Raw genomic sequence first — 27,013 nt, forward strand, 5'->3', positions numbered from 1 at the left:
ATTCAGACTGGGGACTGCTGCTCTTTCCTCTGATTCTTCTCCACATTTCCAGGCTCTATCATAGCAGACAATACTTATATCACTAACTTTAAGTAAAAACCTCTCAGAGTTATTTCTGACTTCAAATATCCATTTTATCACCAAATTCTATTGTCCTCTGTTACCACTTCTCCCAAATGTGCAATTTCCTTTTCATTCCTTCACCTATATCCTTATTCCTGACCCTAGACTTCTCCCCCTAAACTACTGTACCTCATTCTCATGAGAGTTTCCCTAGATTGTCTTTAATTCCACTGCCAAAGTTATCTTCTCTCATTGACATTCTGCTCGTGCCACCCACCTATCCTACCTGGGCATTCCAGGGCCTTTGCATTACATTTTTATTCTGCTCAAGAGCCTCACCCTCAGCAACATATTCATTTATAAGGTTGCCACTGACTTTCAACTCCCCTTAAAAATGTCAGTTTCTTCTTAGCCCTGGTAAATGTACCAAATTATCCCTTCAGGTAATCACATTTGCTCCTAATCCATCTGAGTATGGAATACCTTTTACATTTAGCTCTCAATCTCACAAGTAATTTATTTAGACAATTTTAGCACAGTGATGACATACACTGTTTCTTTAGTTGTTTGCATACCAATGTCATCCCTACTGGACTGCAGAGACACAGATAAGGGCTGCAGCTTTCAAAGCATTCTGTACAACAGCTATCTACAATGTCACTTAACCCAGGTAAGATGATTCACTAAATAAAACTATTATAGAAAGCTTAAATAAACAAAAAAGAAATTTTTTCTAATCTCTATGGTTTAACTTTAAAACATCTATGACCTTTCATTTCCATGGACAGTTGACATACTTTGGTTTCTATTAAGCCTCATTCTCACTACTCTAATAATTTTCAAAGCACGTCTAGAATTTAAAGTGCAAGTTGAGGGTTGATACAGGGTATATACTTTTACACCCCTCAATTAGATTCTTTGAAAATCAGCAATGTCAACTCCAAGACTTCTGAGTTACAACTGAATCTTCACACAAGGCAAGGGCTTCAGCACCAAAAGAAGAGAACAGCGCATCTTCTAATGCGGGGGGGGGGGGGGGGGGGCGGGGGAGGGTCCCATCCCTGCAACTGGTTTAGACTAGTTTCTCTATCTCAGGGGCTTTCAATTAGGAAAATTCAATAAATCACCAACAACATCTGGAAACAATATCAGAGAAAGGCGACCCAGTTACTTAAAAGACAGGAAGGGGTACCATGTAAATCTTTTTCATAAAACTCAGCAGCGAAATTAAGCTTTGCATTTTTTATCTTACCAAGAGAGATTTTTTCTACCTAATAATAAAAGCAAGTTTCATTCAATTTAGTTCCTTCTCGAGCACCGTCTCAACCTGTCAGAACTTGACAAGGGAAAAAAAATTTAAAAGTCTGTGTGTGTGTGTGTGTGTGTGTGTGTGTGTTGGGGGGGGGGGGCGGGAGGTGGGAGGAGAACACCAGGATTCCCGTCTACCTCGCTTCTTTTTCCGAAATCAGCAAGTCCTGGATTTCCTTCACTCTGAACTAAGCCCTCAGGTTCCAAATATAGTTCTTTAACCCCCACCTCGCCACTCAATTACACAGAAACCTTACCAACTACAGAACCACAGCAGAAACCCCTACAAATCGGCTTGCTATTCATCTCGGAAGTCATGCCCTGCAGCAACTGCCTGTCGCCGAACTGAGGGATATTACCCAAATACAGCGCAACGGAATCAGACATGCAGAGCACACACGGCTTCCGCGAGGGAGGGAAACGCGACCCGGGAAAAGTGCGCTCCTCACAAGCCTCAGGACCATCCGGGCGCGGGGTGGTCCCAGAAGGGAGGGGAACAGAGGAGCCCGAGTGGGGGAATCCTTCCCTCTCAAGTAAAAAGGGCTGGATCCCCCCCGCCGCAGATAACAGCCTGTCCCTCTAAGAAAACGAAGAGGCGGGCAGAGGGCCCTTTGCTTGGGAAGGCGGAATGCAAACACTTTCCGAGGTCCGAGTGCAAGCCGATCCCCCACCTCCCGGGGGAGACGAGGGGTGTCCCGTGGGTGGCTGAGGGAATTCCCGGCTCGCGAGGGGCAGCCAGAGGCGGAGCAGAGTTCTGCCTAACGAACAACCGTGTCGGCTCCGGCCGGTGCCCCGCGAAAGCACGGCTAGAGCAGAGCGGGGCCGCCCGGGTGGGGGGAAGGGAGAGAAGGGAGGGGGTGGAAATGGGATTCCCCCCTCTCTGGGACCAGCAGTAGCGGAGGAAGCGCGCGGGCCAGCCGAGAGCGGCGTGCTTCAGCCTGCGGAGCCGGGATCCCGCCGCCTGCACTGGCAGCAAGGAGCCCCGCAGCGGCCGCCGCACCGACCCCTCTGTCCCCAGGGGCCCAGGACTTCGGCTGCGAAGGCACTGGGACCTGACATCCCACGGGGTCGGCCCCAGCTCCCGGGGGACCCCGCGGGAACACCCCAACCTCCAGCAGTTCTCAACGGTTGTAAAACGTCCGCCCCCCCACCCCAGTCCCCTTCCTCAGCCTTCCCTCCTCCCGAGGCCACAGAGAAGGGTCACCACAGGCGAGAAGCCTGAGGCAAGCCGGGGACAGCAGCCGCGGCGGTTCTGGACCTCCTCCCCCGGTTACCTGTGAGGACTCCGACCCGGATTTGATGGTCGTGGTTAGTGAGGATCATTCCCTCGGTCGCCATGTTTCCCAGCGCAGTCACCGCACTGACGGGAGCCGGGAAAAGCCAGAGCCCGGAGCGCGCGGGCCGGGAGCGCGCTCGCCTCGGAAAGCGCGAGAGCGCCCGGGAAGCGCGAGGCGAGTGCTCGGCGGCCTGCGCAAGCGAGAGGCCGGGCCCGGAGGGCGCGAGTCCGCGGGGGGGAGTAGGCGGAGTCAGGGCGCGCGACCCCGAGTCCGGGTCCAAGACAGCGAGCTGCGGGTGGGTTACGCGGTGGCTGCTGAGGGAGAGCGCGCGGAGGCGTAGGAGCGAGGCGGGAGAGACTCTTGTCGCTTTGCGGAGCGCGAGACCCAGGGCCGCTGGACGGCAGGAGACTGAGGGGAAAGGAGAGCACAAGCTCGGGAGGTCGCGGGGGCGGACTCGGGGACAGGGGCGGAGCTACACCGAGAATCGTGGAACTCGTGGAGAGTGAAGGGAGGAGTAAGAGCTCGGTTGCCGAGTGCTGGGAGCGGGAAGGAGCCGGCGCAGCCCGAGCAGGACCGGGGAACGCTCCTGGGCGCGCGAGTAGCGCGGGATTGGTTGGGAGAACGCGTGTGCGCGCGAGACATGAACGCTGCCTCAGCCGAGCTCCAGACAGAAGCAATCCCCTGCCGAGCCTGGCGTTTGTCAGCTACTCCGGCCGGCTCTTGGGGCGGCAAAGCAGGTCTCCCGAGGGGAAGAGGAAAGGCGCCAGGGACCCTGGAGGTGCCTTACAAAGCTGCGTGGGTGGCAGAACCGCAGCTGCTGTGACAGCCCGAGGTTGGCGAAGGAGGAGGTATCCTATCCTGCCTTATCTTCCCGCTTGCTTTTAAGTCGGCTCGCCCTACCGTAGGATTTCCCAACTCCAAGTCTGTACCTTCAGGAGGATCCTCACTAGCGAAGCTTAGGAGCCTGCGGCAGAGCATCTTGAGGAGAGATAGCTGGCTTCTCTTTCTCCCACTGTCCCATGGCTTTGTGGCATCAGGCTTCTTCGCTAAAGGCTCTGCTTTTAGGTGAAAAGCACCGATCTTAGAGAATGAGATTAGAGAATGTTCCTCCCCCCTGAGCCACAATCACAAACCTGGAAATAGAACCCCGGTGGTGGCAATTTTCATTTCAGTATTTGTGGGATATGAGGTTACCATGAAAATAGCTTTTGTTGCCACTTATCTTCATGTGTCTTTCATAAAGAGTGATATGAATCACCTGTGGCTATTTCACATGGGTTTCTTAGTTCCCTTCTTTCTAGCCCTTTCAACTTCTGAATAAAAAACATTATATATACACACATGTATATGTATGTTTCTTTTCTTCTCAGCTTTGGTAAAACCGGGAAGCATAAAAATGAAAAGCAAAATGTCAAAAAAAATGTATAATCATCAACATTTGTATACAATTAAAATCTCAGTTTGATGGTTATAAGTTATATTGTGCCAACTAGAACGTGGACTTACACTCTAACTGAAGATTCACATTGTTATGTATTTCATTTTAAATAATGGGAGTACAAAGAGGATGATGGGTGGAATTGAGGTGGGAGAAAATTAATTAGTAAAATTTCTTTTGAGTATGTGTATTGCTAGTATTTTTGACAGTGGATTTAAAACTGAAGCCATATCATGAACCCACCTCCTATAATAATCTATCACAATAGAGCCTGTGAGCCAATGGATTCTTAACTAGTTTCAAATGAGAGATATGTATGTGAAAGTATGTTTTCTTTAGTTCAAACTAAAGATGAGCAAATGGTTGGTTACATTACCTTTCTATCTTTATTCCCTCTAGCGCCCCCAAATTTGAAATGATTTTTAAATGTCTTGAATTTTCAGAGAGATAAATTCTAATCCTGCCCACTATAGGTTCTGTAACCTTAAATGAATTGGGGTCTTTTTCTTTATCCTTTATATAAGCTGGTAGATAAGCACCCTTTCAATTTAGAAAGCCGTTATTATTCATGGAAAGAAACTGGCACTTTTGTTTCACAAATAACAGAAAACAAGGGACTTTCTGTATCTATAAAAGCAGCAATGGTGAAATTCATTAGAATTTTCATTGGGGACTTCCCTGGTGGCGCAGTGGTTAAGAATCCGCCTGCCAGTGCAGGGGACACGGGTTCGAGCCCTGGTCCGGGAAGATCCCATATGCTGCGGAGCAACTAAGCCCGTGCGCCACAACTACTGAGCCTGCGCTCTAGAGCCCGTGAGCCACAACTACTGAGCCCGCGTGCTGCAACTGCTGAAGCCTATGCTCCGCAACGAGAAGTCACTGCAATGAGAAGCCCACGCACCGCAACGAAGAGTAGCCCCCACTCACTGCAACTAGAGAAAGCCCGCGCGCAGCAACGAAGACCCAATGCAGCCAAAAATAAATAAATAAAAAATAAATTTATAAAAAAAATTTTAATTGGGAAGGGTGAAGATGAATTAAGCCTTTTAAAGTATATGGAGGTTAGTTTGTTAAACCTGCTAAAATTGCTGAAAAGAAGTAATGTTAATAGAATTAAACTGGACAATTATAATAGATGCTTGTCTTTCAACAATTTTCCTCGAGTATATTCATATCAGCTGAATTTAGGAAGCTCTAACAAAATTTACACAGGAAAAGCCTAGTGACCTTGCTGTCTAGTGGGACTTTTGTTTTACTGCTGATTATTGAATGAATATTGCAGTATGCACATGCTTTTTAACTCCTGTTACCATGTGACATTTCTTCAGAATTCATCTGGGAATCAAGTGTTACAACAAAGAAAACTTTCTGGAAAGTAGGAAGACAGTAGCATTTCCAAAGATTGATAAATATCTCAGGAACATATTTGGGGGGGGGGTAGAAAGTGGAAAAGTTCAGTTTGTATATAAAGCATTAGAAGTGCCCAGGGATTTATTCTCTCCATTCCTGAGATTTTAATAATGAAAATTGAGTTTACACTAACTGAGAACCTAAAAGATGGGTAAACACTTGGCTGTCATAATGACTTTCATTATAAAGATGAAAGTCTATCAGTAGAAGTGAATTACTGAGTGAAGGACAGTTGAGTTTTTCTGGTACTGGTGTATTTACATTTAGTCCTCCTAGTACTTTAGTTTTCCTGTGGTTAATCACACTTTCAATATAAATAAGGCAAAAGTTTACTGGCTTTTCTGGGGTTAGACTCTCCTCATTAGCACTAGATGTAAGCAAGAACAGATTTGGTAATGCATTATTCTTCCACTAAGGCTTATTCTACTCTTGCCTCTTTCCCAATTGGCTAATAGCCACAAATGAGTGGATTACAAATGGGTGCAAGCAACATTTTGAATATACTTAATGCCACTGAATTGTACACTTTAAAATGATTAAAATGGTAAATTTTGTTAGGTGTATTTAGCACAATTTTTAAAAAAATGGATGTAAGGTGAAGCTCGGGTTGATTTTAACATAGTATTTTCCCCAAAGGAAGGGTGATAGAGTTAAGATGAACTTTTGACTGACTGAATCAGGCAATGTATTAGTTCCTAGGGCTGCCATAACTAAGTACCACAAACTCAGTGACTTAAAACAACAGAAATTTATTCTCTCGTGGTTCTGGAGGCCAGAAATCTAAAATCAATGTGTCAGCAAAGCCATGCTCACTCTAAAGTCTCTAGAGAAGAATTCTTCCCTTGCCTCTTTCTAGCTTCCAGTGGTTGCCTGCAATCCTTGGCGTTCCTTGGCTTACAGTTGCATCACTCAGTCTTTGCCTTTGTCTTCACGTGGCCTTCTTCTCTGTGTGTATTTTTACTTGCCCTTCTTATAAGGACACCAGGCATTGGATTTAGGGCCCATATTAATCCAGCATGACCTCATCTTAACTAATCACATCTCCAAAGACCCTATTTCCAAATTCCAAGGTTCTATGTGGATGTGAAATTTGAGGGGACACTATTCAACCCAGTACAGGTGGTGATAGATTATATTACTGTGTAAACATATAAATTACAAACTCAGCCTATTAGAAAAGAATGTTCAGAAGTTTCTCTAAAAACTAGATTTAGGGACTTCCCTGGTGGCGCAGTGGTTAAGAATCCACCTGCCAATGCTGGGGACACGGGTTCGATCCCTGGACTGGGAAGATCCCACATGCCGCGGAGCAACTAAGCCTGTGCGCCACAACTACTGAGCCTGCGCTCTAGAGCCCATGAGCCACAACTACTGAGCCCACGAGCCACAACTACTGAAGCCCGCGTGCCTAGAGCCTGTGCTCTGCAACAAGAGAAGCCCCCATGATGAGAAGCCCGCGCACCGCAACGAAGAGTAGCCCCTGCTCTCCGCAACTAGAGAAAGCCCGCGCACAGCAACGAAGACCCAATGCAGCCAAAAATAAATAAATAAAATTTAAAAAAAAAAAAAAAAAAGCCTGCGCTCTAGAGCCTGTGAGCCACAACTACTGAAGCCCGCAGGCCTAGAGCCCGTGCTCCGCAACAAGAGAAGCCACCGCAATGAGAAGCCTGCACACCACAACAAAGAGCAGCCCCCGCTCAATGCAACTAGAGAAAGCCCGCGCGCAGCAACGAAGACCCAACGCAGCCAAAAATAAATAAATAATTTTAAAAAAGAAATAAAAAGCTGAGATTTAGAAATTAGACACATTGTTAGAGAAAATACAGCTCTATAGAATAGAGAATACTGGGGGAATTTAAAATTTTTGACCTAAATAGCCTAATGCTTTTCCCCCAGAAGTAGTTTTCTAAATTAGAAATTTCCAAAGTCTAATAAGATAAATTTAGTTAGTCCTACTAATGAAATTGACATTTTGGTTTTAGTTCTGATGCCCTTGTTATCTTTTAGTAAAGTGGAGCTGAGCCACATCAATTTCTCATGGAGTTTGATGACACTTATTTGGGAACAACTAGGACAATGTTTTCCGATGTCTGCCATGTTTATTAAAATTCATTGAACTTTTCCTTCCTTGGGCTTTTGATATTATATTCTGCTGCCCAGATTGCTATTTGAATAATTTTGTGCCACAGTCCTTTGTATTTTTCCTCACACTTACTCTCTTCCTCTGAGGTCCCCAACTGGAAATCCAGATGTATGAGGATGTTTTTGGTTGCAAGTGACTGACGCTAGTTTAAGCCTAAAGGAATTCATTGGCTCATGCAGCTAGGAAGTTCAGACACGTATTGGCTTCTGTAAGCTATAATTTAGATGAGTAGTTTTCGAGTCCATCTAGGGACACCGGGAAACTCCAAGATCTTTTCAGAGGGTCTACAAAGTCAAAAGTATTTTCATACTAATACTAAGTCATTATGTGTCTTTCTCCTCTCATTTTCTCATTAGATACAGTAGAATTTTCCAGAGGCTACGTGATGTGTAGTGATGTCATCACTCTGATAGCTAATGGAATGTGTGTTTGGATATTCTTATATTTAAAAAATTTTAATATAGTAAATACCAATAGGTATAACCTACTTAAACAAAAGCTCTTTGGAGTCCTCAATAATTTTTAAGAGCGTAAAGGGGTCCTGAGACCAAAATCTTGGAAACCACGAGTTTAGGTCATGTCTCCATCCCAAAGCACTAAGGCAAAGGCAATAGCATTTTCTAATTGGTTGGCCTCAGTCATGTGCTCACCCAGAGGATCAGGATCAGATGAACCCCTACCAAATAGACAAAGATCAAGGGAGGATGCATCTGGGTACCATATGTAAGGCTAGTGCCTTGATAGATTAGTAGTTAGTCAGAAAGGGTTTAAACTGAAATGTCAACTGAGACTTAAAATTGTTTCTGGGGATAAAATGTTGAAAAGCTGGATACTTCCATTAAGGCATCTGAATTAGCATAACAGTTGGGAAAATAAATGCATAACACCCCCCCCCCACACACACACAAAATCTCCTATCTCTCTCTACCATTACTATAGATTTTAATCTTTTCTGAGGCCTTTAATTGATACACTTGATACCACCCACATTGTTTCATGTTAATATTCAGAAGATAGAGAAGCTCTTCCCTGTGTGTCCTGACAATTTACAAATGTACAAGGTCACCACTTATTTATATGGCTGCTTACCTGATAAAAGAAGGAAACCAGAAACAAAAAAGTTTTATTTCTAAAGAAAGCACTGGTTTTTCTCCCTCCTTAATTCAAAGAAAGTGTAGACGAAAGAGGAGGAGGACAGTATTTGCTAGAAGAGGAAGGAATTATTAGATAAGGGAAAGGAGAATGAGATTTGTTAAATGGAAAAGCAACATTAAGTGTCCAGAAACTATTTAATTTCTTAAAAGGGCTCTGTCTACAAGGCCTTCAGTTTTTAGGATTCAGTATACACAAGTAAAGAAAAAATAGTCCCTGGGACTTCCTTGGTGGCACAGTGGTTAAGACTGCGTGCTCCCAATGCAGGGGGGCCAGCTTCGATCCCTGGTCTGGGAACTAGATCCTACATGAATGCCGCAGCTAAGAGTTTGCATGCCACAACTAAGGAGCCCACGTGCCACAGCTAAGGAACCCATAAGCTGCAACTAAGAAGCCCGCCTGCCGCAACTAAGACCTGGTGCAACCAACCAAATAAATAAATAAATAAATATTTTTAATAAAGGAAAGAAAAAATAGTCCCAAACTTAACCACTGACATGGATTAAGTTTAAGTGAGCTTTTTAAAAAAATCAAAAATTATTATTATTAATTGGTTTCCATATAATCAAAGCCCACCTACCCTAGAAAAATAGTTTTGTCTCTATAAAAGCAACAAAAAATTATTTTGTTAACCTAAGTAACCTCATTTTCTCCCAGGTTGACTAATAGTTGGAGGAAGTATGGTCGATAGGAATGTTTATACAGTAGTTTAGCTTAAAATGAACCTTCAGTAGAAGTTTGAAATGTTAGAAAGCATAAATGAATTGGTGAAGGAAGCAGAGATGATGGATTTTTCAGTTGTACTGAAAAATCTCATTTTACCATGTAATAATTACATTTCATATTTATCTGCCTGTGTATCGCCTGCTGTGGGATTGATTGGGTGCAGAGCGTGTGTCCCTTTCCAACACAGAACCTTGTTTTCTTCCCATTTCCTAATATTTGATGACTAAATACAGAACATATAAGGCAATAGGGACTTTGAATTGCTAGCAGTGCAGGCTACTCCCAAGGTACCAGAGGGGCTGTTAGAAATTTGCCTTGGCATGTAACAGCTTGCAGAAGCCTCTGCCTATAAAAGGAGACACCAGCTAACGTGGCCAGAGTTCACACAAACAATATTAAAGCTGGATTTTTCTGCCTGGATCTAAAAGAGTAAGGCAAGATGTTGCATACTGTCCCTTGTCCCCTTTGATGACTGCAGTTCTAGATTAAAGATGAAAATAGCAGATTGTTGTTGTTGGCCTTATTTCATTTAGGAAAGAAGTGTGACAAACATTACAAATCACTTTGTGGTCGTTGCAAAAAAGCAAATTTTGGGGGTGAAATGTTAGCAAGTATTCTTTGAATAGCTAGAATGTCAAGGTAAAATAAATGAGATAAGCCACAAAAATAGTACTACCCAAGATTATGGTTATTAAATGTTTTGCTGATGGGATAGAGTTTTCCTCAGTTGAATTTAAAATTGAAAAGTATCTCCCAAGTACAGTCAAGAGTATCAGTGATTTTATTCTCAGAGAAACATAACTGGAATATTATGACTATAAATAAAATTGTAATGTTTCAGTGCCATAAATATTTTGATTACTAATTCAGTTTTGCTAATAATTTGATTCTGAGTTGGGAATGCCCTAAATATAGACATATTCCAATCACATTGGAAGGAACAGCCCTCCCTGTAATTTAAACTAATATTGGATTTATCAGTGATTCTCTTGGGAGTTTGGGTATCTCGAATGAGTCTCTGATCTGTTGGGTAAGTTGACTGAATAAATTTGTACCCACAAAGCTGAGATCCAATTCTGGACTTATCAAAATGCAGACACCCAGGCATAGCCAGCCAATCTAACTGATAACTTTGCACTGCCATATAGGTGAAAGTTGGAATCCAATGTGAAGTCTTAAAGACAGTAGAATAAAAGGCTATAATATTTCAGTTTTGTGCTTTGAAGAAATTGAAAGATTTGGAACATTTGAGGGAAAGGTGATAAGCTTAATAATAACATACAATTTCAGTAGTTTAGAGATGACAAATGATTCACTTTTTAAGAAGTTATACATCTCTGCTAGCAAGTGAATTGTTTATTTCATGCTTTGGTTAACAAAAAAAAATGGGAAAAAAGGTCAGATACTCATCTAAACCCATTTCAATGGTAAAAACAAACAAAAAACATGATTTTAAAACTTTTGAATGGTGTTCTTTTAATTCAATTTTTAAAATGGGAATCAAAGGCCTTGTGATTAAACGATGTAGTCCAGATAGTCAGTGGTACAATCAGATTTTATATTCCTGATTTTTGTTCTCATTGCTCTGTCTAATCCAATTGACTTGGAAAATCTTTCAGGACTGCTAAAGCACAGAGGGCCTAGATGAGAACAGATGTGGCTTTCTTGAAACAGAATGTGGACTACACACTCAGCTAACTCAGTTGGTAGAACATGAAACTAATTGCCTTAGGACTGCAGAGCCTGTTATTTTTGTGGTCAAGAGAGGAAAGATGTGAGTTAAATTGGAATATTAATTGGCAGTAATAATACCAGGCTTTGGTAATTAGCTTAACTGTTACTGTGGGACAGTAACATGTGGGACTTTGGACACCCTTTCAACATATCTGAACTTCAGTGTCCTCTTTTGTAAAGTGATGGAGATTTATACTTGTTTAAAGGCCCATCTAATGCCCAAATTCTATGATTTCATGTAAAATTTTCCAGTCTGAAAGTACATTTTAAAAAATCCGCCTTTTAAAGCAACCTTTAAAAATGTAAATTGACCTTGGGAGAGGGAAGATTTTTACTTAGTTGTCTTACTTTACTCATTACACCATACAAGGGATTCCTACAGGTCATGAAGTGTTTTGTAACAAATCAACTTTCCTCATATTGACATGAGATAGGAAATTAATGACAACTTAATTAAAGAAAAGATCTGAAGATCTCAGGGACTACAGTATGATCCAGTGGTATCATACTGACACAAGACAGGGTGTCAATAGACCTGGGACTTTGGAATTAACTTTCTGTGGCCTTATGCCATACCTGAGGCTCTATCAAATCCCAGGTACTGTGTTAGGTGATCAAAATGAAAAGATGAAGAAGACACAGTCCTGGGCCTCAAAGAGCTCACAATTTGGTAAGGGAGATCAATAGCTGGGTAAATAAACAATTGCAAGATAGTTCGCTAAGTGCTATGGTAGATGTAAGGTAGCCTGAACAATGATTCTGAAACCTGGCTGCACATAAGAATTTCCTGGGGCCCTTTTTAAAAAATACAGATGCTTTTGCCCTCTCTCTCAGAGATCATAATTTTTTAAAAAAATTTTATTTATTTTTGGCTGCGTTGGGTCTTCATTGCTGCAAGCGGGCTTTCTCTGGGTGCGGTGAGCGGGGGCTACTCTTTGCTGTGGTGCGCGGGCAGGCTTCTCATTGCGATGGCTTCTCTTGTTGCAGAGCACAGGCTCTAGGCGCGTGGGCTTCAGTAGTTGCAGCACGCGGGCTTCAGTAGTTGTGGCTCGCAGGCCCTAGAGTGCAGGATCAGTAGTTGTGGCGCACGGGCTTAGTTGCTCCATGGCATGTGGGATCTTCCCGGACCAGGGATTGAACATATGTCCCCTACACTGGCAGGCAGATTCTTAACCACTGCGCCACCAGAGAAGTCCCTCAGAGATCATAATTTACATGATCTGGAGAGGGGCTTAGTGAATTGGTGTTTTTAAAAGCTCCCAAGGATATTCTGATACACAACTAGGATTGAGAATTACTGGGATAGTAGAAGGGCACCAAACTTGGCCCTTAGGTCAAATAGGCAACGGTCAAGCAGACAAGAAGAGAAGAATCTTTCAGACAGAGGAACAGCTTTGTGCAAAGGCATGGATATAACAGAACTCATGGTGCATCAGGGGAACTGCAACTAGTTCTGTGCAGCTCACTGTAGACGTATGAGGGAAGGGGGTTACAGTGAAAGATGAGACTGGGGATGTAGGCAGGAGGCAGATCTTTATGTGTTTTGTGAAGGAGTTTGGACTTTATACTGAAGTCAAGGGGAAATCAGTAGGGACGTGACATGATCTCATTTCTCTTTTAGAAAAGATAGTTTCAGTGGTGATGTGGAAGATGGATTAGAGGGGCTGGAATCAGGGAAACTAGTTAAAGAGGCTGTGGTAATCCAGGCAGGAAAGAGAGCCTGAACTAAAACAGTGGCACTGGGAAGGCAGAAGATATTCAAGGAATAGATAACTAGGAGGCAGTATCAACAGGGCAGATGGGTGAGGTGGGTGAAAGAGTAAGAGGAGTCTATGGAGTATTATTTCCTTATTTTGTAACTACTTTTGCTCATTTGCTAGTGGAGGATCTGCCCGGAATTAAACACTTCAGAGGTGGAGAGGAACAGCTTTTTATGGACTTGTTAACAACATACAATGTAGTTTGAATCTAGTCATTTCAAAAATCAAAAGCTATCAAAATAATGAGGCTGTTTACAATCCCTAGATGACTAAATTCCTGACACGCTTAAGGCCAAGCATCTAACTAGCATTTCCACCCATTGTGGAGGGGAGAGAGTGTGGAAATAGCACTAAAACAAAGGTTTGAGAGATTTTAATTAACACAAATGGCTGTACCTAGTCTTTAAATCTGTCCAAAGCAAAGGGAGTGAAAGCCTTCTAATCCTTCAGCGCTTCATCTGGCCTTGACCTCAGAAAAAAGAGCCTCCCTCTTCCTTCATCAAACTGACTTCCTTTAGCTCTTTGTTGTTCTGTGTAGGTCTTTGCGCCCAGAATTCTCTAAGACAGGAAGAAACAGAAAAAAATGACAGCTAAAGCACCAAGTGTCCTGGCACTCATTTTGCAAATCCTCTAAAAATATTAAATTAGAATACTAAAAATATTAACAAATGCATTCCAAAATTCTACACCCACTATCTATTCAAGGCTTTGAAATGATTTCGAAAACCAAAGTAATTTTCACATTAGATTCACTTTTGCCAGTAGTTGCTCTGCTCATAGCTGCAGTGTCCATGGTACCTGATGGGGAAAATTAGGAAAATGAGAGCTTTCTTTGAGTAAAAAAACCTAGTTTTATTTTGAGTTGCAAGGCTATTAACATTCATCATAGTACCATATCATTGTAGGACTGACTCTGGTATTAGCATTGATGTGGATTTTCTAATTGTTGTTTTAGAAAATAACTTCATCAAACAATGTTTTTAAAGTTGAAGTGGCAAACCTTTTTTTTCCGTTGAGAGCTCATGTCCCACAGGAAAAAAAAAATCGTTTGAAGATTACATCAAGTAAAAACAATTTTATCTGAGAGCCTACAAAGTGTGCTTTCAATACAACTTTTAAATGAAGAAATGAGGTGATAAATCACGCAGATATCTGCACACCCTCTGGTAACCCAGACACATATTCCACAAAAATGGCTAACTGTGGACAGCGGAGAACAAACAAAAGATGAAGGTGGGGGTGGGGATGAGAAAGAGGAGGCAGAGAGAAAACCAGGCACAGACTGAGAGAGAAAGGGAGAGAATAAAAAGGGAAAGAGGGAGAATTGTAGGGTGCTAAATAGGCTCTGTGGTGAGTCAGTCCTAGGTAAGGGTTGCCAGACTAAAATATAGGACACCCAGTTAAATTTGAATTTCAATAAACACCAAATAATTTTTAGTATATGTATGTCCCATGCAATAGTTGGGACATATTTAAACTCAACATTTATTGTTTATCTGCAATTCAAACTTAACTGGGGATCTTCTTTCTATTAGCTAAGTATGACAACCTAATCCTAGACAACCTTCTGCTCTCCTGATTGTGTGATGCAAAAAAGTTTAGAATAGATTGTCACTCACTGAAATAATCATAATATGAATACAGGTACAGTTTACTTTTTTTTCAACCTTCAAAATGTATATTTAGGAAAGAAGACTTTTGTTCTCCCCTGGACTTCTGTGGAGTTTTATAGGAAGTGAAAGAATGAGCTAGTTTAGAAATTAACTTCAGACTTCCTTGGTGGTGTAGTGGTTAAGAATCTGCCTGCCAATGCAGGGGACAAGGGTTCGATCCCTGGTCCGGGAAGATCCCACATGCCGCGGAGCAACTATGCCCGTGCACCACAACCACTGAGCCTGCGTGCCACAACTACTGGAGCCCACACATCTAGAGCCTGTGCTCCACAACAAGAGAAGCCACTGCAATGAGAAGCCCGCGCACCGCAACGAAGAGTAGCTCCCGCTCCCTGCAACTGGAGAAAGTCTGTGCGCAGCAACGAAGACCCAATGCAACTAAAAATAAATAAATAAAAATTAAATTAAATTAAAAAAAAAAAAAGAAGTTAACTGCATGACCTACTAATACCATGAACCAAAGGCTGACATTCAAAAGGTTCAAGTTGCTGCAAAGCTTGAAAAAGCCTGTATTTGAGGGCAATGCTATTTATCAAGGACTCAGATTGGAGCCAGCTGTGGGTTTCCGCCCCTGCCTTTCAGAATTTTAGCTTAACACTACTATTTTTCCTTTCAGCAGCACCTGCTGGAGTGTATTCAGCCATCAGGAGGAGTAATACTAAAGTGAAGTAAAGGTTGAAGCTGGGGAGAATGACTTGCTTTCAGAACAGAGGGAGTTATAGAATAAATAAGGTCTCAAGAGTATTCATTTCCCACTGCACTGGGCTTTCATCTCAATTTATAAGTGTAGCAAAATATTCACATGCAACCTTCAGCTTCTTAAAAGAGCTCAAGGAAATGCTAAGAGTTGGGGTGGGCGTTTGGGGGTGGGATAGGGGAGGAGAAAAAAGCAAGGCTGTCAGAATCAAGTGTCTTATCACCAGTTCTATTATTATGGAAGATAAACCTCTTCTTTAAACACCGGCAGGTGTGATGGGAAACAGCTGAATTTAAAGATTGCTTCGTGCCTGTGCGCTCTAAGATAGGTGACTGCCAAAGGCCAAGAACTGCTCTCTTGACCCTACAGAAGCCTGGGAAGGGCTGCCGTACACTCTGGGTCAAACTGTAATTTTATACTGGTCTGGAAGTAAATCCCTTCAAATGTGGCCCGTCTCTGGAAAGACTTCACCGTGGATATAAAATATTTTTCTCTTCTATAAGACTAGGTGATGAAGTATGCTAAACCGATGAGACTGACCTGGCTAATGATACATACAACCTGGGCCTCAAGGGAATTTGCAAGTAGGGATTGCTTGAAGTGTTACAAAGTCAGTATTAACACAGGATTATATTTTGCCAACTAAACAGATCACACCACTGCAATGCAGCCAATCAGCACACAGGACAATCGATGTGGGAGGAGGAATTCTTGGCGAGGAGCAGTGCGATACCCCTCCCTCTACTTGGAAATGCCTATAACAGAAGGGTCTGTACCCTGATTTGCTGGAAGGTGTGTCCAGAATTACATTCAATCCTTTAAGACAGATCTGTGAAATTCAATTCTTTTGAAACTAGAGGAAAAGGAACATTATCCAGGAACACTACTAAGTACTTAAACTTCAAAAGGTCCCCACCTTGCGCAATTGCCTGATTTTTTAATTCCTTGTCCTGATCGCCTGATTTATCTGTGGTAGAAAAAAAACAAACAGTATTAGGGATTGTGGAGGGCGGGACAGTAGCTGTTTTTGGAATGGAGGACACTGTAGTTCACGGAGTGGAATAATAGGTACGGATTTTGCAGCAGAATGCTGAATTTAATACGGGATAATCAAGGCTGCCAGTAATACACCTCAAGTTTCACAAAACATGGCAGAAAACACCAATAGATCTTTTAATTTTTTTCATTTGATACATAAAAGTAGCACATTTTGTCCTAAGGGCAATAGAAGACTGATGGCTCCCTGCAGGTTCCTGAATTACCACTGTTTATGGACTAAAGGCCTGGATGTGATTGGTGCCACCTACTGGGCTAAATGCAGAATTACAAATCTGTCAACCCCTTTTGGAAGTAGTATTTCTTTCGTTACTGAGCAAATTAATGATGGGGGTATGATTCTTTATTGGGAGGATTATACATTAAACAAGTGATAAGCTTGAATTCAAATCATAGCCTTTAGAGGTGGAAGAGTCATAAGAAATCACATACTGGAACACTGTCACTTTATAGCATATTTTAGGAAGTGAGCTTTGGATATGCAGTCAGAAGCCTGGCTTCTCTGAACTAGTTTCTTGTTCTATAATACCTACCCCATAGAGTCATCGTGAGGGTTACACAAAACCATGTTTTCAACATGCTCTATAATATGTTATTGTTGCGTTAGATAAACACTGAAACAAAATGACTGGTCCAGGTCATCTAATTAGTTAGTCTCAGAGTAAGGCCTGCAACTCATATATCTGACTCTAAATCCAGTGCTTTTCCCAGTAAATTGCTATTTTCCAAAATTTGATAGTGAGATGATTTTAGGAGGTAACTGCAATAAATTTAGGAGGTGCTGGAACACAGCATTAAATACTATAAATCACAGTGAGAAAATTATTCCTTTTTGATTCTTTCAAACTTGACACCTTGATGGCATCAAGGAGAAGAGTTTCAGTTTGGTGCTGGTTTTCTTTAAAACTCTCTACATCTTGCTGATCTCACTTCCTAATAAAGATAAAACAGGCCTTAGGGTTCAGCACTGTGTTAGAATACTAAAATTGTGTTCTCTGTATACTTATTATGTTTACTTTCTATTATAGAAAACTACATTTGTTTTTCGTTTACAACACATACTACTGTTGGTAATAATATCTTAATATAACTACTTTAAAAATCCCTCTACGAAGAAAACTAATATTCCTTTTGTTGTCTTTTCAATAATTAAACACTAGGTTATAAATAGGTCAATAAAACCATAATCTAAGACTTAAATTTCATATCCACTTGGGCTCAAACAAACTCATAAATTTTGCATATGTGTGTATTAGAAAATGAAACTGGCCTACAATCAGTGCTCAATGCATGTGCAATCAATGACACACAAGCAATGGGTCACGCATGCCTGTGGCTACATGCACTTGTGGTAACTGAACAGTTTAGTGCCCTATCGCTTAATACTCCAGAAGCATTAGAGGAGAGAAGAGAAAAGAGGATGTTGATCTGTGGGCTGTTCTAGCTCAGAGTTCAGAGATTCAGTGTTCTGCAAGCAAGGGAAAAAAAATCTTCCGTGGTGATCATGCTGAATGGAATCTTTCACTATTTATTTTCTTGGCTTGATTTGAATCCAGAGGGAAAAGATTTTTGGCTCCTTACTCTATGGATCCCTTGAGATGACTTTCAGCTAATTTTAAATGAAATAAGACATGGATCTCTCGCCCTCATAACCCTCCCCTCCTCTATCTTTTTAATTTGCATCTTAATGACTTTATACTGCTTCTGGTTATATTCCAGGTTCTTATTGGAGAAGAAAACCTCAAGCTTTCTGCTTTCCAATTCTTATCAGAACAACAGTTAAAAGAGAGACATGAATGGAACACTGGCTGAAGGATAGCTAGTTCCTCCAATCATCCAGATTTTCTAACTTTTAAATATGGATCAAGTCAGACCAACAGAGTGCTATGGACCTGGACCAAATCACCTTGAGCTGATCCATCGCTTTTAAAAAAAGTTCACATCAATAATTTCTTATCAGATTGTGCCAAGGAACAGATAAGAAACAGCCTAGGAAATTTAGATTCTGAATTTATTTTAGAAATATTTTTGAGGACATTAGCTACTATGACACACATAGAGTGTCCTGTCCCCCTGATGAGGACCTGGAAGAGAAATTTCTCTCTCATTTCAGTACCAGTAAAAGCTGTGTTTCTTCTGAGAACTTGGTTTATTTTTATTTTGTGGACACCATAAATTCATGTTTCTTTTTCGGGGAAATTCATAACCAAGACTGAAGCCTACCTGTACCAACTGTATGGTACTTTCATTACACATTTTTATGTATTTACCTGGCTTCAACTTATTTTCCCTTTGCCTTGATTTAGTCATCTGTTTATTTGATCTTCATGCTGTGTGTGATTTTATAAGTTATTCAAGCCCTTATGGAATATGATTGAGAAGAAATTAGAGACATACATATTAATACTGATGAAACTTTGGCATCCCTTAGCCATGATTTCTTATTGCATGTCTCTTTTTTAAATTACAGAGTTCAGATTCATAGATCCATGAAAACTTAAGAGCCCTTTCTTCCTGTCCCTCAGAAACCATTCCTTTATTTTTTTATGGTAAGCTATATGATTTCCTCTAATGATGCCATAAATTCTTTGGGGTGGGGAAATGGTGAAACTCCCAGAGGAATATCTGGATTGGTGAAACTCACAACCATTGTTGGATGTCTCTTTGGCCTTCTATTCTGAAGTAGCAGAGTCTATTCCAATAAGATTTGTGAGATCAAACTACCCTAATTCCTAAGAAAGGGGACGAGGTGAGGAGAAAACTAATATTTTATCAGGTGTCAACTATGTATCAACTACATATGCTAAGCACACAGTATATTACTCAGTCTTTACAAAGGAAAATTTTATTTCCTCTAGAGGAAACCTTATCTTGATATAAGGGTTTCAGTGTAATGATAATAATGATGATAGTGAAAACATTTATTATAACACTGCTAAGTAACTTACTGTGTGCCAGGTATTGTGTTATCACTTTACAGGTAATGGGATCTCCAATGTAAAACAAAACAAACCTCAAATTGTGTACCTATGATACTCTACCTACCTCGGGACCCAGGAAGATTCAAAAATGCTTGCTTTGGCTCAAAATTCTGCTGTATGTACAGTGATAACTTCAGATCATTGGGTTTCTGGTAGTTCTTCAAGGCTTCAATTCTCGGCTCAATCACTTTGCCATTAAAGTCATTCTATAAGAGAACATTTTTCAAAACTACTCATATAGTATTGGCTTCTCTAAATCCACTATTACCTGAATCCTTTTAACTCAGAAGTTTAAAAATGATTCTATCATGCTCAGTCTTTAAAAGTGGGCAGAAATTATGTGTGATTTTTTCCCCCCATTTCAAATAGGACAAAATCAAGATCATAGGGAAAAAGTGCTATACTCAAGGTAAAGCTGGAGATAGGTCTCTTCAGTCATCTTCTCACAAAACATTTCTTTTAGCATGACAATTGGTAATCCAGATGAGAGGATCAGGTTTACCATTAGGAAACTAAAAGCCTCTATATTGCATGAATGAAATTGTACCCTGTGTCCAGGCTTGGAAGACTTAGTACCTGAATGAAGTTAGCTTGTTCCTGATACCTGACCCATTCCATTTTCCTCTGTTGCTTTTCCTGGTGGAAGAAAGAGCCTCTGGTGACAAAGTAAATTGAGATCAGAAATCAGTTTTCTCAATATGCTGCAAAGACTTTATAGCAAAATTATGGTGTCATAGATTCACTAATATATTGGTCTCAACTGCACAGTCCTCTTAATTGGCATCACCTGTACATCCCACTCTCCAAAAGCTAAAAGCTAAATGAACAGGATCGTTTTCTATCAATGAGTTGGCTGCGGGAAGATTAGATACAAGCATAATATCTCTAAATAAATGTTCAAAAACAAATTAACAAGTGTTTTGACATCACATAGCTATTTCGAAGTTGTCATTATCGGTACAGATTTTCCCACTTTGCTCTAGCTATCATGATTTACCAGAAACTTGCCGTGTCACTCTGACTCAAATGTAATACCTCAAGGGAACCAGATCTCCTATAAAATTTTGTATCAGTTCAGGAGCACACTTAGGCAGATTATTGCTACATTAAAGATTTCTAATCTATCAGCTCTAAAAGCCACTACTTTCAGAAAGATCATACTACCTTCCTTATTTCCTTCACTTTCTCTGCACACAGTGTCTCCAGTTCATTCTTGGTCTTCCTAGATGATGAGGGGGTTTTGGGAGCCTGGGAAGAAAGAAGAGAGCTAAGGGAATAGGAGGTCCCAGGAAAGAAATGCAATGTCTTAGCAGACGGTAAATCCAATATACCCTTAAGGCCCAGATCCTTCCTATCTCTCTACCCTAATCAGTCCTGAACGGGCTGTTGCCATCTGTGTGGCATCAACAACTTTGAAATTCTAAACACCATGCAGTCCACTTGCCTTTCTGTCCTGTAAGTCTGCTTTGTTCTTTATCTGCAGTGCTTTTTGTTGATCACTGAGTTCTTCTGTGCTGAATGTCTGTAGAGAGACATTTTGGCAAAGCTTTAAATTACTGGGACTTCATGAGGGAAGTGGAAAGACAATAGGTGTCAAGGCTTTTGGTTCCTGCCAGTCAGAAAACTCTCAGGGCCTGATATGAAAAGTGTACTACCAAAGGAGGTTCAGAATGGAATGAGCCCTTCCATCTGGTCTTTTGAGTGAAACTTATAATAATAAAAACTATTAACTGAACCTTTATTATATGTCAATCACTACTGTAAGCTACTTACTACATTACTTATTTACTCTACTACATTACAAATGTTCTCATTTAATCCTCACAGGACTATTTTTATTTCCATTTTATAGATAAGAAAACTGAGTCTTAGAGAGGTTAAGTCATTTGTTTAGGGTCACTCAGGTAGGAAAGTACAGAGCTGGAATTTGAACCAGATCTCTTGGACTCTGAAGTCTGTCTTCTTAACCACTAGGCATACGATCTTGTCTCTCTATTTCTCATTGTCTAAAAGTATGGGGAGGGAAAGTCAATCACAAGCTCAGGTATATGGACATCCCTTATACAAAGTCTTTTGGGAACTCTGGAGAAACTGGATTTTGACAGAGGAATGATGCTGGCATATTTCCTATCACTAAGACTCAAGAACTCAGAAACTAAAACTTCTCACAATTCATAGAATTGATTTGTAGCTGCCACTGAGAACTAGGATCAGATCTCAGTACAAGATGCAGGGCTTGATAGTATCCTAATTATCTGTGCAAAGGTGAGATGGAAAAAGCAGTCAGAGATCACACTCACACCTGTTTATATCACAAGACAATCTGCTATTCAGGTCTCATAATTTGTGAAAAAGCACTTGGATCCCAAAGGCTTAGTCCACAAAGGAATTTCTACCCCTGCTTGGTTTCCCAGCAAAAGGCCATACTATTTTTATATTAAACAATGCTGTGATTATTGCAAAGTCAAAGGGGAATTAGAATCAGGTATTCGTTCATTCAACTTACATTTATTGATTGTCTACTATGTGCCAAGCACTGTGCTACATGCTAGGGATTCCAAGATGAACAAAGCAATCAAGATACTGGAGAAGCATGTATTCCAGAACAGGGCAGGGAGATAAGAAACAAATAAAATAATAATAACACAATAAAATAAAAAAAATAGTGAGCTTATATTATAAAAATTGTTATGGAAGACATGAACAGAATTGTATAATAGGAAGTGGGGGGGGTGATGTCCTTTTTCAGGTGGAGTGAATAAGGAGGGCTTCCCTGAGGAGGTGACATTTAAGCGGAGACCTGAAGGATGAGAATGAGCCAACTATAAGAAAATAGCATTACAGCCCAGGGATAAAGCAAAAGCAAAAGTCTTTAGAAAAGAAAGGTCTTGGCATGTGGAGGCCAGTGTGGGAGGGGAGGTCTTCTATGAGAGGAGACTAGAAAGGTAGGCAAGAGCCAGACTATGCCTGGAATGGCTGTAAAGGGTTTTCCTAAGAAGAGTGACATTACTTGATTGTTTTAAATAAGATCAGAGAATGAATTGGAATGAGGCATGGGTGGAAACAGAGACATGAAAAAATGAGGATGTGGACCAGAAAAAAGGGAAGCTTCTTTGCATTATGGTTTGTAAGACAGATACTTTCAAGAGATCCTTAGAGGCACACATACCTTGTTCCATAGCATTTCCACTTCCTTCCGAAGCATCTTGTTTTTCCTTTCCTGTTGGAGGGGAAAAAGCAAACAAATAGAAATATGTGTTTGTCTAGTCATTAAAGTTGGAAGGAATCATTAACAGGGGGACTAAGGGGTAGGGGCATAGTAAACCACAGAGGAAGGCAATAAATGGGCCTAGCCCCAAACCCAGGAACATGAGAGATGAGATTGATGATGATGATAAAAAAAAATAACAATTTGGAATAGTAACTTTAATTATGGTAATTGTGGTATATCTATATAGTAGTGAGTTCCTCACACTTGAAACACTTAAGATGTTCTGATCATATGGCAGTTTCTTTGGGGCTTAGACCACTAATTTTTAATTTTTAAGATCCTTTATGTTGTTAATTTTTTAAAATAAACTTATTTATATTTTTATTTATTTATTTTTGGCTATGTCGGTTTCTCTAGTTGCTGAGAGCAGGGGCTACACTTCATTGCAGTGCACGGGCTTCTCATTGTGGTGGCTTCTCTTTGTTGCGGAGCACAGGCTCTAGGCGCACGGGCTTCAGTAGTTGTGGCTCGGGGGCTCTAGAGCATAGGTTCAGTAGCTGTGGCGCACGGGCTTAGTTGCTTCGCGGCATGTGGGATCTTCCCAGACCAGGGCTCGAACCCGTGTCCTCTGCACTGGCAGGCGGATTCTTAACCACTGTGCCACCAGGGAAGTCCTATATTGTTAATTTTTTAAAATCTTGAAAGAATCTCTCAGCCCAAACTCTTTCCTTTCTTTTACTTTGGTTATTTTCTATTTCTTCTGAAATGTGAGGGGTTAATATGCTTGTATTCATTAACCTTTAGATAAAAAGTTTTTCAAAAGTCAAAAAAATAGAATTTTTGCTAGCTAGTTCTTATTCTTCCCAACATTTCACCTGACTCCCTTTGTCCTGACTCCAGGACTTTTCTAGATCAAGGACCTATGAGTGTTGGAGCACCAATGCTAGAGATGAGCACTCTGTCTGACAGCAATGGAATTGACAGCCCTGTTCAGAAGGCCATTCCCTGGAGTGCCCACCAACCTCTTACCAGATTCTGCTTCATCTCTTCTGCTTCCTTAATGAGCTCAATGACTAAGGATTCACCATTCCCCTTCCCTGCCATAATCTGCCTCATGATCTGCAGACTAGAAAGAAGACAGAGATATCACAAAACATAATACTTCCTAAAAAGAAATATTAATATTCCATGACCAGTCAGAAACTACTCTACCACGAGAGGGAGATAGGGGCTGAAATCACAAGATTTATGGAAGTCCTTCTGGACATAGAAGGTCTCCAAAAGACAATTTCATTCCTAATCGACGTTTGCCTTAGGTATGTGCTCTATAATGAATTCTGTGCTCTGTAAGGCTCAAAACTTAGGTCTCCAACAGCTAGTGAGACTCCTCTCCACCCCTTCAGAAGGAAGTTTTGTTGTATGACTTTTGGGGTAGAAAGGGGCGTTTTTTTTGCCTCTGTGAAGAAGGAGGTTGAAGAACCTCTTGTCTTAAGGATAAATCTCAGAATTATTCCCTACTCCCATCTCTGTCCATCTCCCCTACTTTGCTTCTCCACATAAAAAACATTTGAGTTAGTTGGAGAACCCACTTATATCCTTACGGTAGCCTCTAGAGAATCAAGCCATCAAGAAGTTTCTGACTCATGAAGAACCTAGGGGCAAGACAGGAATAAAGACACAGACCTCCTAGAGAATGGACTTGAGGATATGGGGAGGGGGAAGGGTAAGCTGTGACAAAGTGAGAGAGTGGCATGGACATATATACACTACTAAATGTAAAATAGATAGCTAGTGGGAAGCAGCCGCATAGCACAGGGAGATCAGCTCGGTGCTTTGTGACCACCTTGAGGGGTGGGATAGGGAGGGTGGGAGGGAGGGAGACACAAGAGGGAAGAGATATGGGGACATATGTGTATGTATAACGAATTCACCTTGTTATAAAGCAGAAACTAACACACCATTGTAAAGCAATTATACTCCAATAAAGATGTTAAAAAAAAAATTATCTTTGCCTGCATAATCTTTGAATAACCCTGCATATTTTCAGTCTTCTAAATATTGACATGATTCACAGACAAAAGAGTTTAATATTAGAATTTTATTGTATTTTATTTTCCTGAAATTGAATGAAGCAGTGATTTGTAAATTTTTTTGTATATTTGTTTTGTTGCAAATCCAGACTATTTGTTAGAGGCCTATTCATTCATTGTTTATTATTGTTAGTAGTTGTATTAGTATTAATAGCAGTAGTAGTATTGCTGCTGTTAATATTATGCTACTGCTTTCTGCAGCAGAGTTAGAATGTTAGAGTACTTTATGCTTAAGGAAAATGAAATATTATATAAGAGTGAAGAAGAAATGATATACATTTACTGTATTGGGGTGGTTGGTAAAAAATTAAAAGGAAAGAAAACAAGACCATGACTAAAAGAATTGATTTTTACCTAATTGATTTTCATCTCTTAGAATTAATGAATCCTATCATTTTTGTTATATTTGCTTTATAATTTTAATTAAAGATATAAAACGTTATGTATAAAGTTGAAATGTTTCATTTTTACACTTTCTAGGCTTATTTTTTCTCCTTAGAACCAAGTATGGCAGACTATGTGGGTAGTAAAATATTTTATGTTAAATTTTTAAATATTTATCTTGATTTTATTAGTTGAATCTTATTTTTTACTAATTAAAAGTCTCCTGTTATTCTAGAAAAAAAAAAAAGAAGTTTCTGACAAAATCCGAATTAATATCGAATCTATGACTGTGAGAGAGGATATTCTTTAAAGGTATTAATTAACTTATGCTTATGTTCTTTGTGCTTTTCCCTCTCTAATTATAAGCAAAGAAGCCAGCCTTTGTGTTCTCTTGCCCTGAGAGGGCTGAGTTTCTCGGTTGTAAACAGCTGGTGCTTGACTACAACTTTCTGCCTGGCGTTTGTTCTCACAACTTTCTGTCTGGTGTTTTCTCTCCAAAAGTCTAAACTCCCTGAAATGTTTATGGTAAGGTAGAGAATGAAGGTAGACACATTAAGGTGAGATTCTCTGAAACTAGAAGGGAAAAAGAGAGTTGGTGGATCCCAAGAACAGTGAGTGCCCTAGCAAAGAGTTAAGACCTCAACTGCCTAGTACATTTAGTAAGGCCAGACCCTAATCCAGAGGACTTTGATGCTCAGAAATGATTACTGTTTCACTGCTTGGCGATGGAAGAACAGAGTCATCTATCCTAAAGTGACTCCACAAACATGAATGAGGAGCTATCTGTGTGACCATGATGGATTGAGGATAGTAAAGTCTCTTAACAGTTTCTTGGGAAGAAAAGTAATAACTGTAGCCCTGTGAGATGAGCTGAGTTATATTTAATTCTACTAAAAGAAGAAGGATTCCTTGCCACCCTGATTTTGTGGTTACATTCTTTTTAATTCACTATAGCTGAAGGTCTAAACCTTTTAAAAAATGTAAATAATCATTGCTAAATCCTATGGATTAAAGTTCTCTTGCCTTTCCCCTTCTAGGAAATCCTGAGAAGGGAACACTTACCTTCTTTGTCTTTCCTCCAAGTTAGACGTCAACTTCTGGAATAACAGCTTGTTCTTATCTTCTAGAGGTTTTAGCATCTCTAGCAGTTCCTGCTTCCTTAGTTTTAAATCCTCACTCAACTCCTTCAAGTAGTTGTCATCTATTTTTGAACTTCTGTGGGAAGAGACACTATATCTGCCTTCAACCCGGGCTAATAACAGAGACCCTCTTTTCATTCCTGGATAGTTACCACTTGGCATCTTCCGTCAAAGACTCACCTTGTTTTGGAAGATAAGTAAGATCCTGAAGAGTTTGAAGCACTTGTCATCTTGAAGGAAAACTCCTACTCTAAGAATAAAAAAGGTCTTCTTGAAAATATGTGCCTTGTTGTTCCATTCAGTTAAGTCATCATTTTTGTGCTGCTGTTCTTGAAACTCCTGTTGCATTGGACAGATTTTTAGCTACAGGTTGAGGTCACAATGGCGCTAAGACCACAGATTTCACAGGTCTTTAAAGTAACTCCAACATCAGTGACAGCTTGTTGACTGAAAATACTACTAACTACATCTGAGCAGTTCTTGCCTTAGCTTTAACCAATGCCAAAAGTTTTATTCTGAAGTCTTTGACTGAATAGGGTAGAATCATAACACATCTATATTATGGAATTCCTATTGTGTTAGAAAGTGATGGTTTGTCAAAAATAATTCATCAACACCATCTTCCATGGCAATTGACCTCCATGGAATGCCTACTATCTGTAGGGCACAGCACTGGATTCTGTGAGTAAGGAAAAGATAAAGACAAAGCATCTGCCTCTGGGAGACTTAGGAGGAGGAGGGGATACTTCTAGGATACATTAAAAAAAAAAA

The 27,013-nt window shown here is 40.6% G+C and overlaps 2 protein-coding genes and 1 long non-coding RNA gene across 16 annotated transcripts in view; 1 reads left to right on the plus strand and 2 right to left on the minus strand.

The window, feature by feature from the left end:
• Positions 1-3,089, minus strand: part of GPHN (gephyrin) — a 611,785-nt gene extending 608,696 nt beyond the window's left edge. For 3 of the 14 annotated variants that reach the window (XM_082386489.1, XM_082386488.1, XM_082386491.1), the window contains exon 1: positions 2,646-3,070. In XM_082386489.1, the coding sequence (XP_082242615.1) occupies positions 2,646-2,709 (64 nt within the window). In that variant the 5' untranslated portion in view covers positions 2,710-3,070. Of the gene's footprint in view, positions 1-2,645 lie in introns of all 14 variants that reach the window. The other 11 variants (XM_082386487.1, XM_082386483.1, XM_082386492.1 and 8 more) reach the window with 8 other exon arrangements.
• Positions 1-27,013, plus strand: part of LOC309626235 — a 1,141,377-nt gene that overhangs the window by 217,589 nt on the left and 896,775 nt on the right. The window lies entirely within an intron of this gene.
• CCDC196 (coiled-coil domain containing 196) lies at positions 9,693-26,848 on the minus strand. The gene is made up of 9 exons (XM_082388217.1): positions 26,166-26,848; positions 23,659-23,755; positions 22,588-22,638; positions 20,863-20,940; positions 20,583-20,666; positions 19,995-20,054; positions 19,483-19,624; positions 16,269-16,348; positions 9,693-13,569 (listed from the first exon to the last, which is right to left on the minus strand). Exons 1-9 carry the CDS (start codon positions 26,402-26,404, stop codon positions 13,450-13,452), a joined length of 951 nt encoding a protein of 316 aa, XP_082244343.1. The 5' UTR covers positions 26,405-26,848; the 3' UTR covers positions 9,693-13,449.

The sequence above is a fragment of the Balaenoptera borealis genome (genome assembly GCF_965194805.1).
Source record: "Balaenoptera borealis genome assembly, chromosome: 3".
Classification (NCBI taxonomy): Eukaryota; Metazoa; Chordata; class Mammalia; order Artiodactyla; family Balaenopteridae; genus Balaenoptera; species Balaenoptera borealis.

Excerpts from the sequence above, each read along its gene's own strand:
- CCDC196 (XM_082388217.1), bottom strand. The coding sequence starts at position 26,404 with ATGCCAAGTGGTAACTATCCAGGAATGAAAAGAGGGTCTCTGTTATTA. Across the intron at positions 20,667-20,862 it reads CAGACTTACAGGACAGAAAG|GCTCCCAAAACCCCCTCATC; the intron begins GCAAGTGGACTG and ends CTTTCTTCCCAG. Across the intron at positions 16,349-19,482 it reads GAATCTTCCTGGGTCCCGAG|ATAAATCAGGCGATCAGGAC; the intron begins GTAGGTAGAGTA and ends TTTCTACCACAG.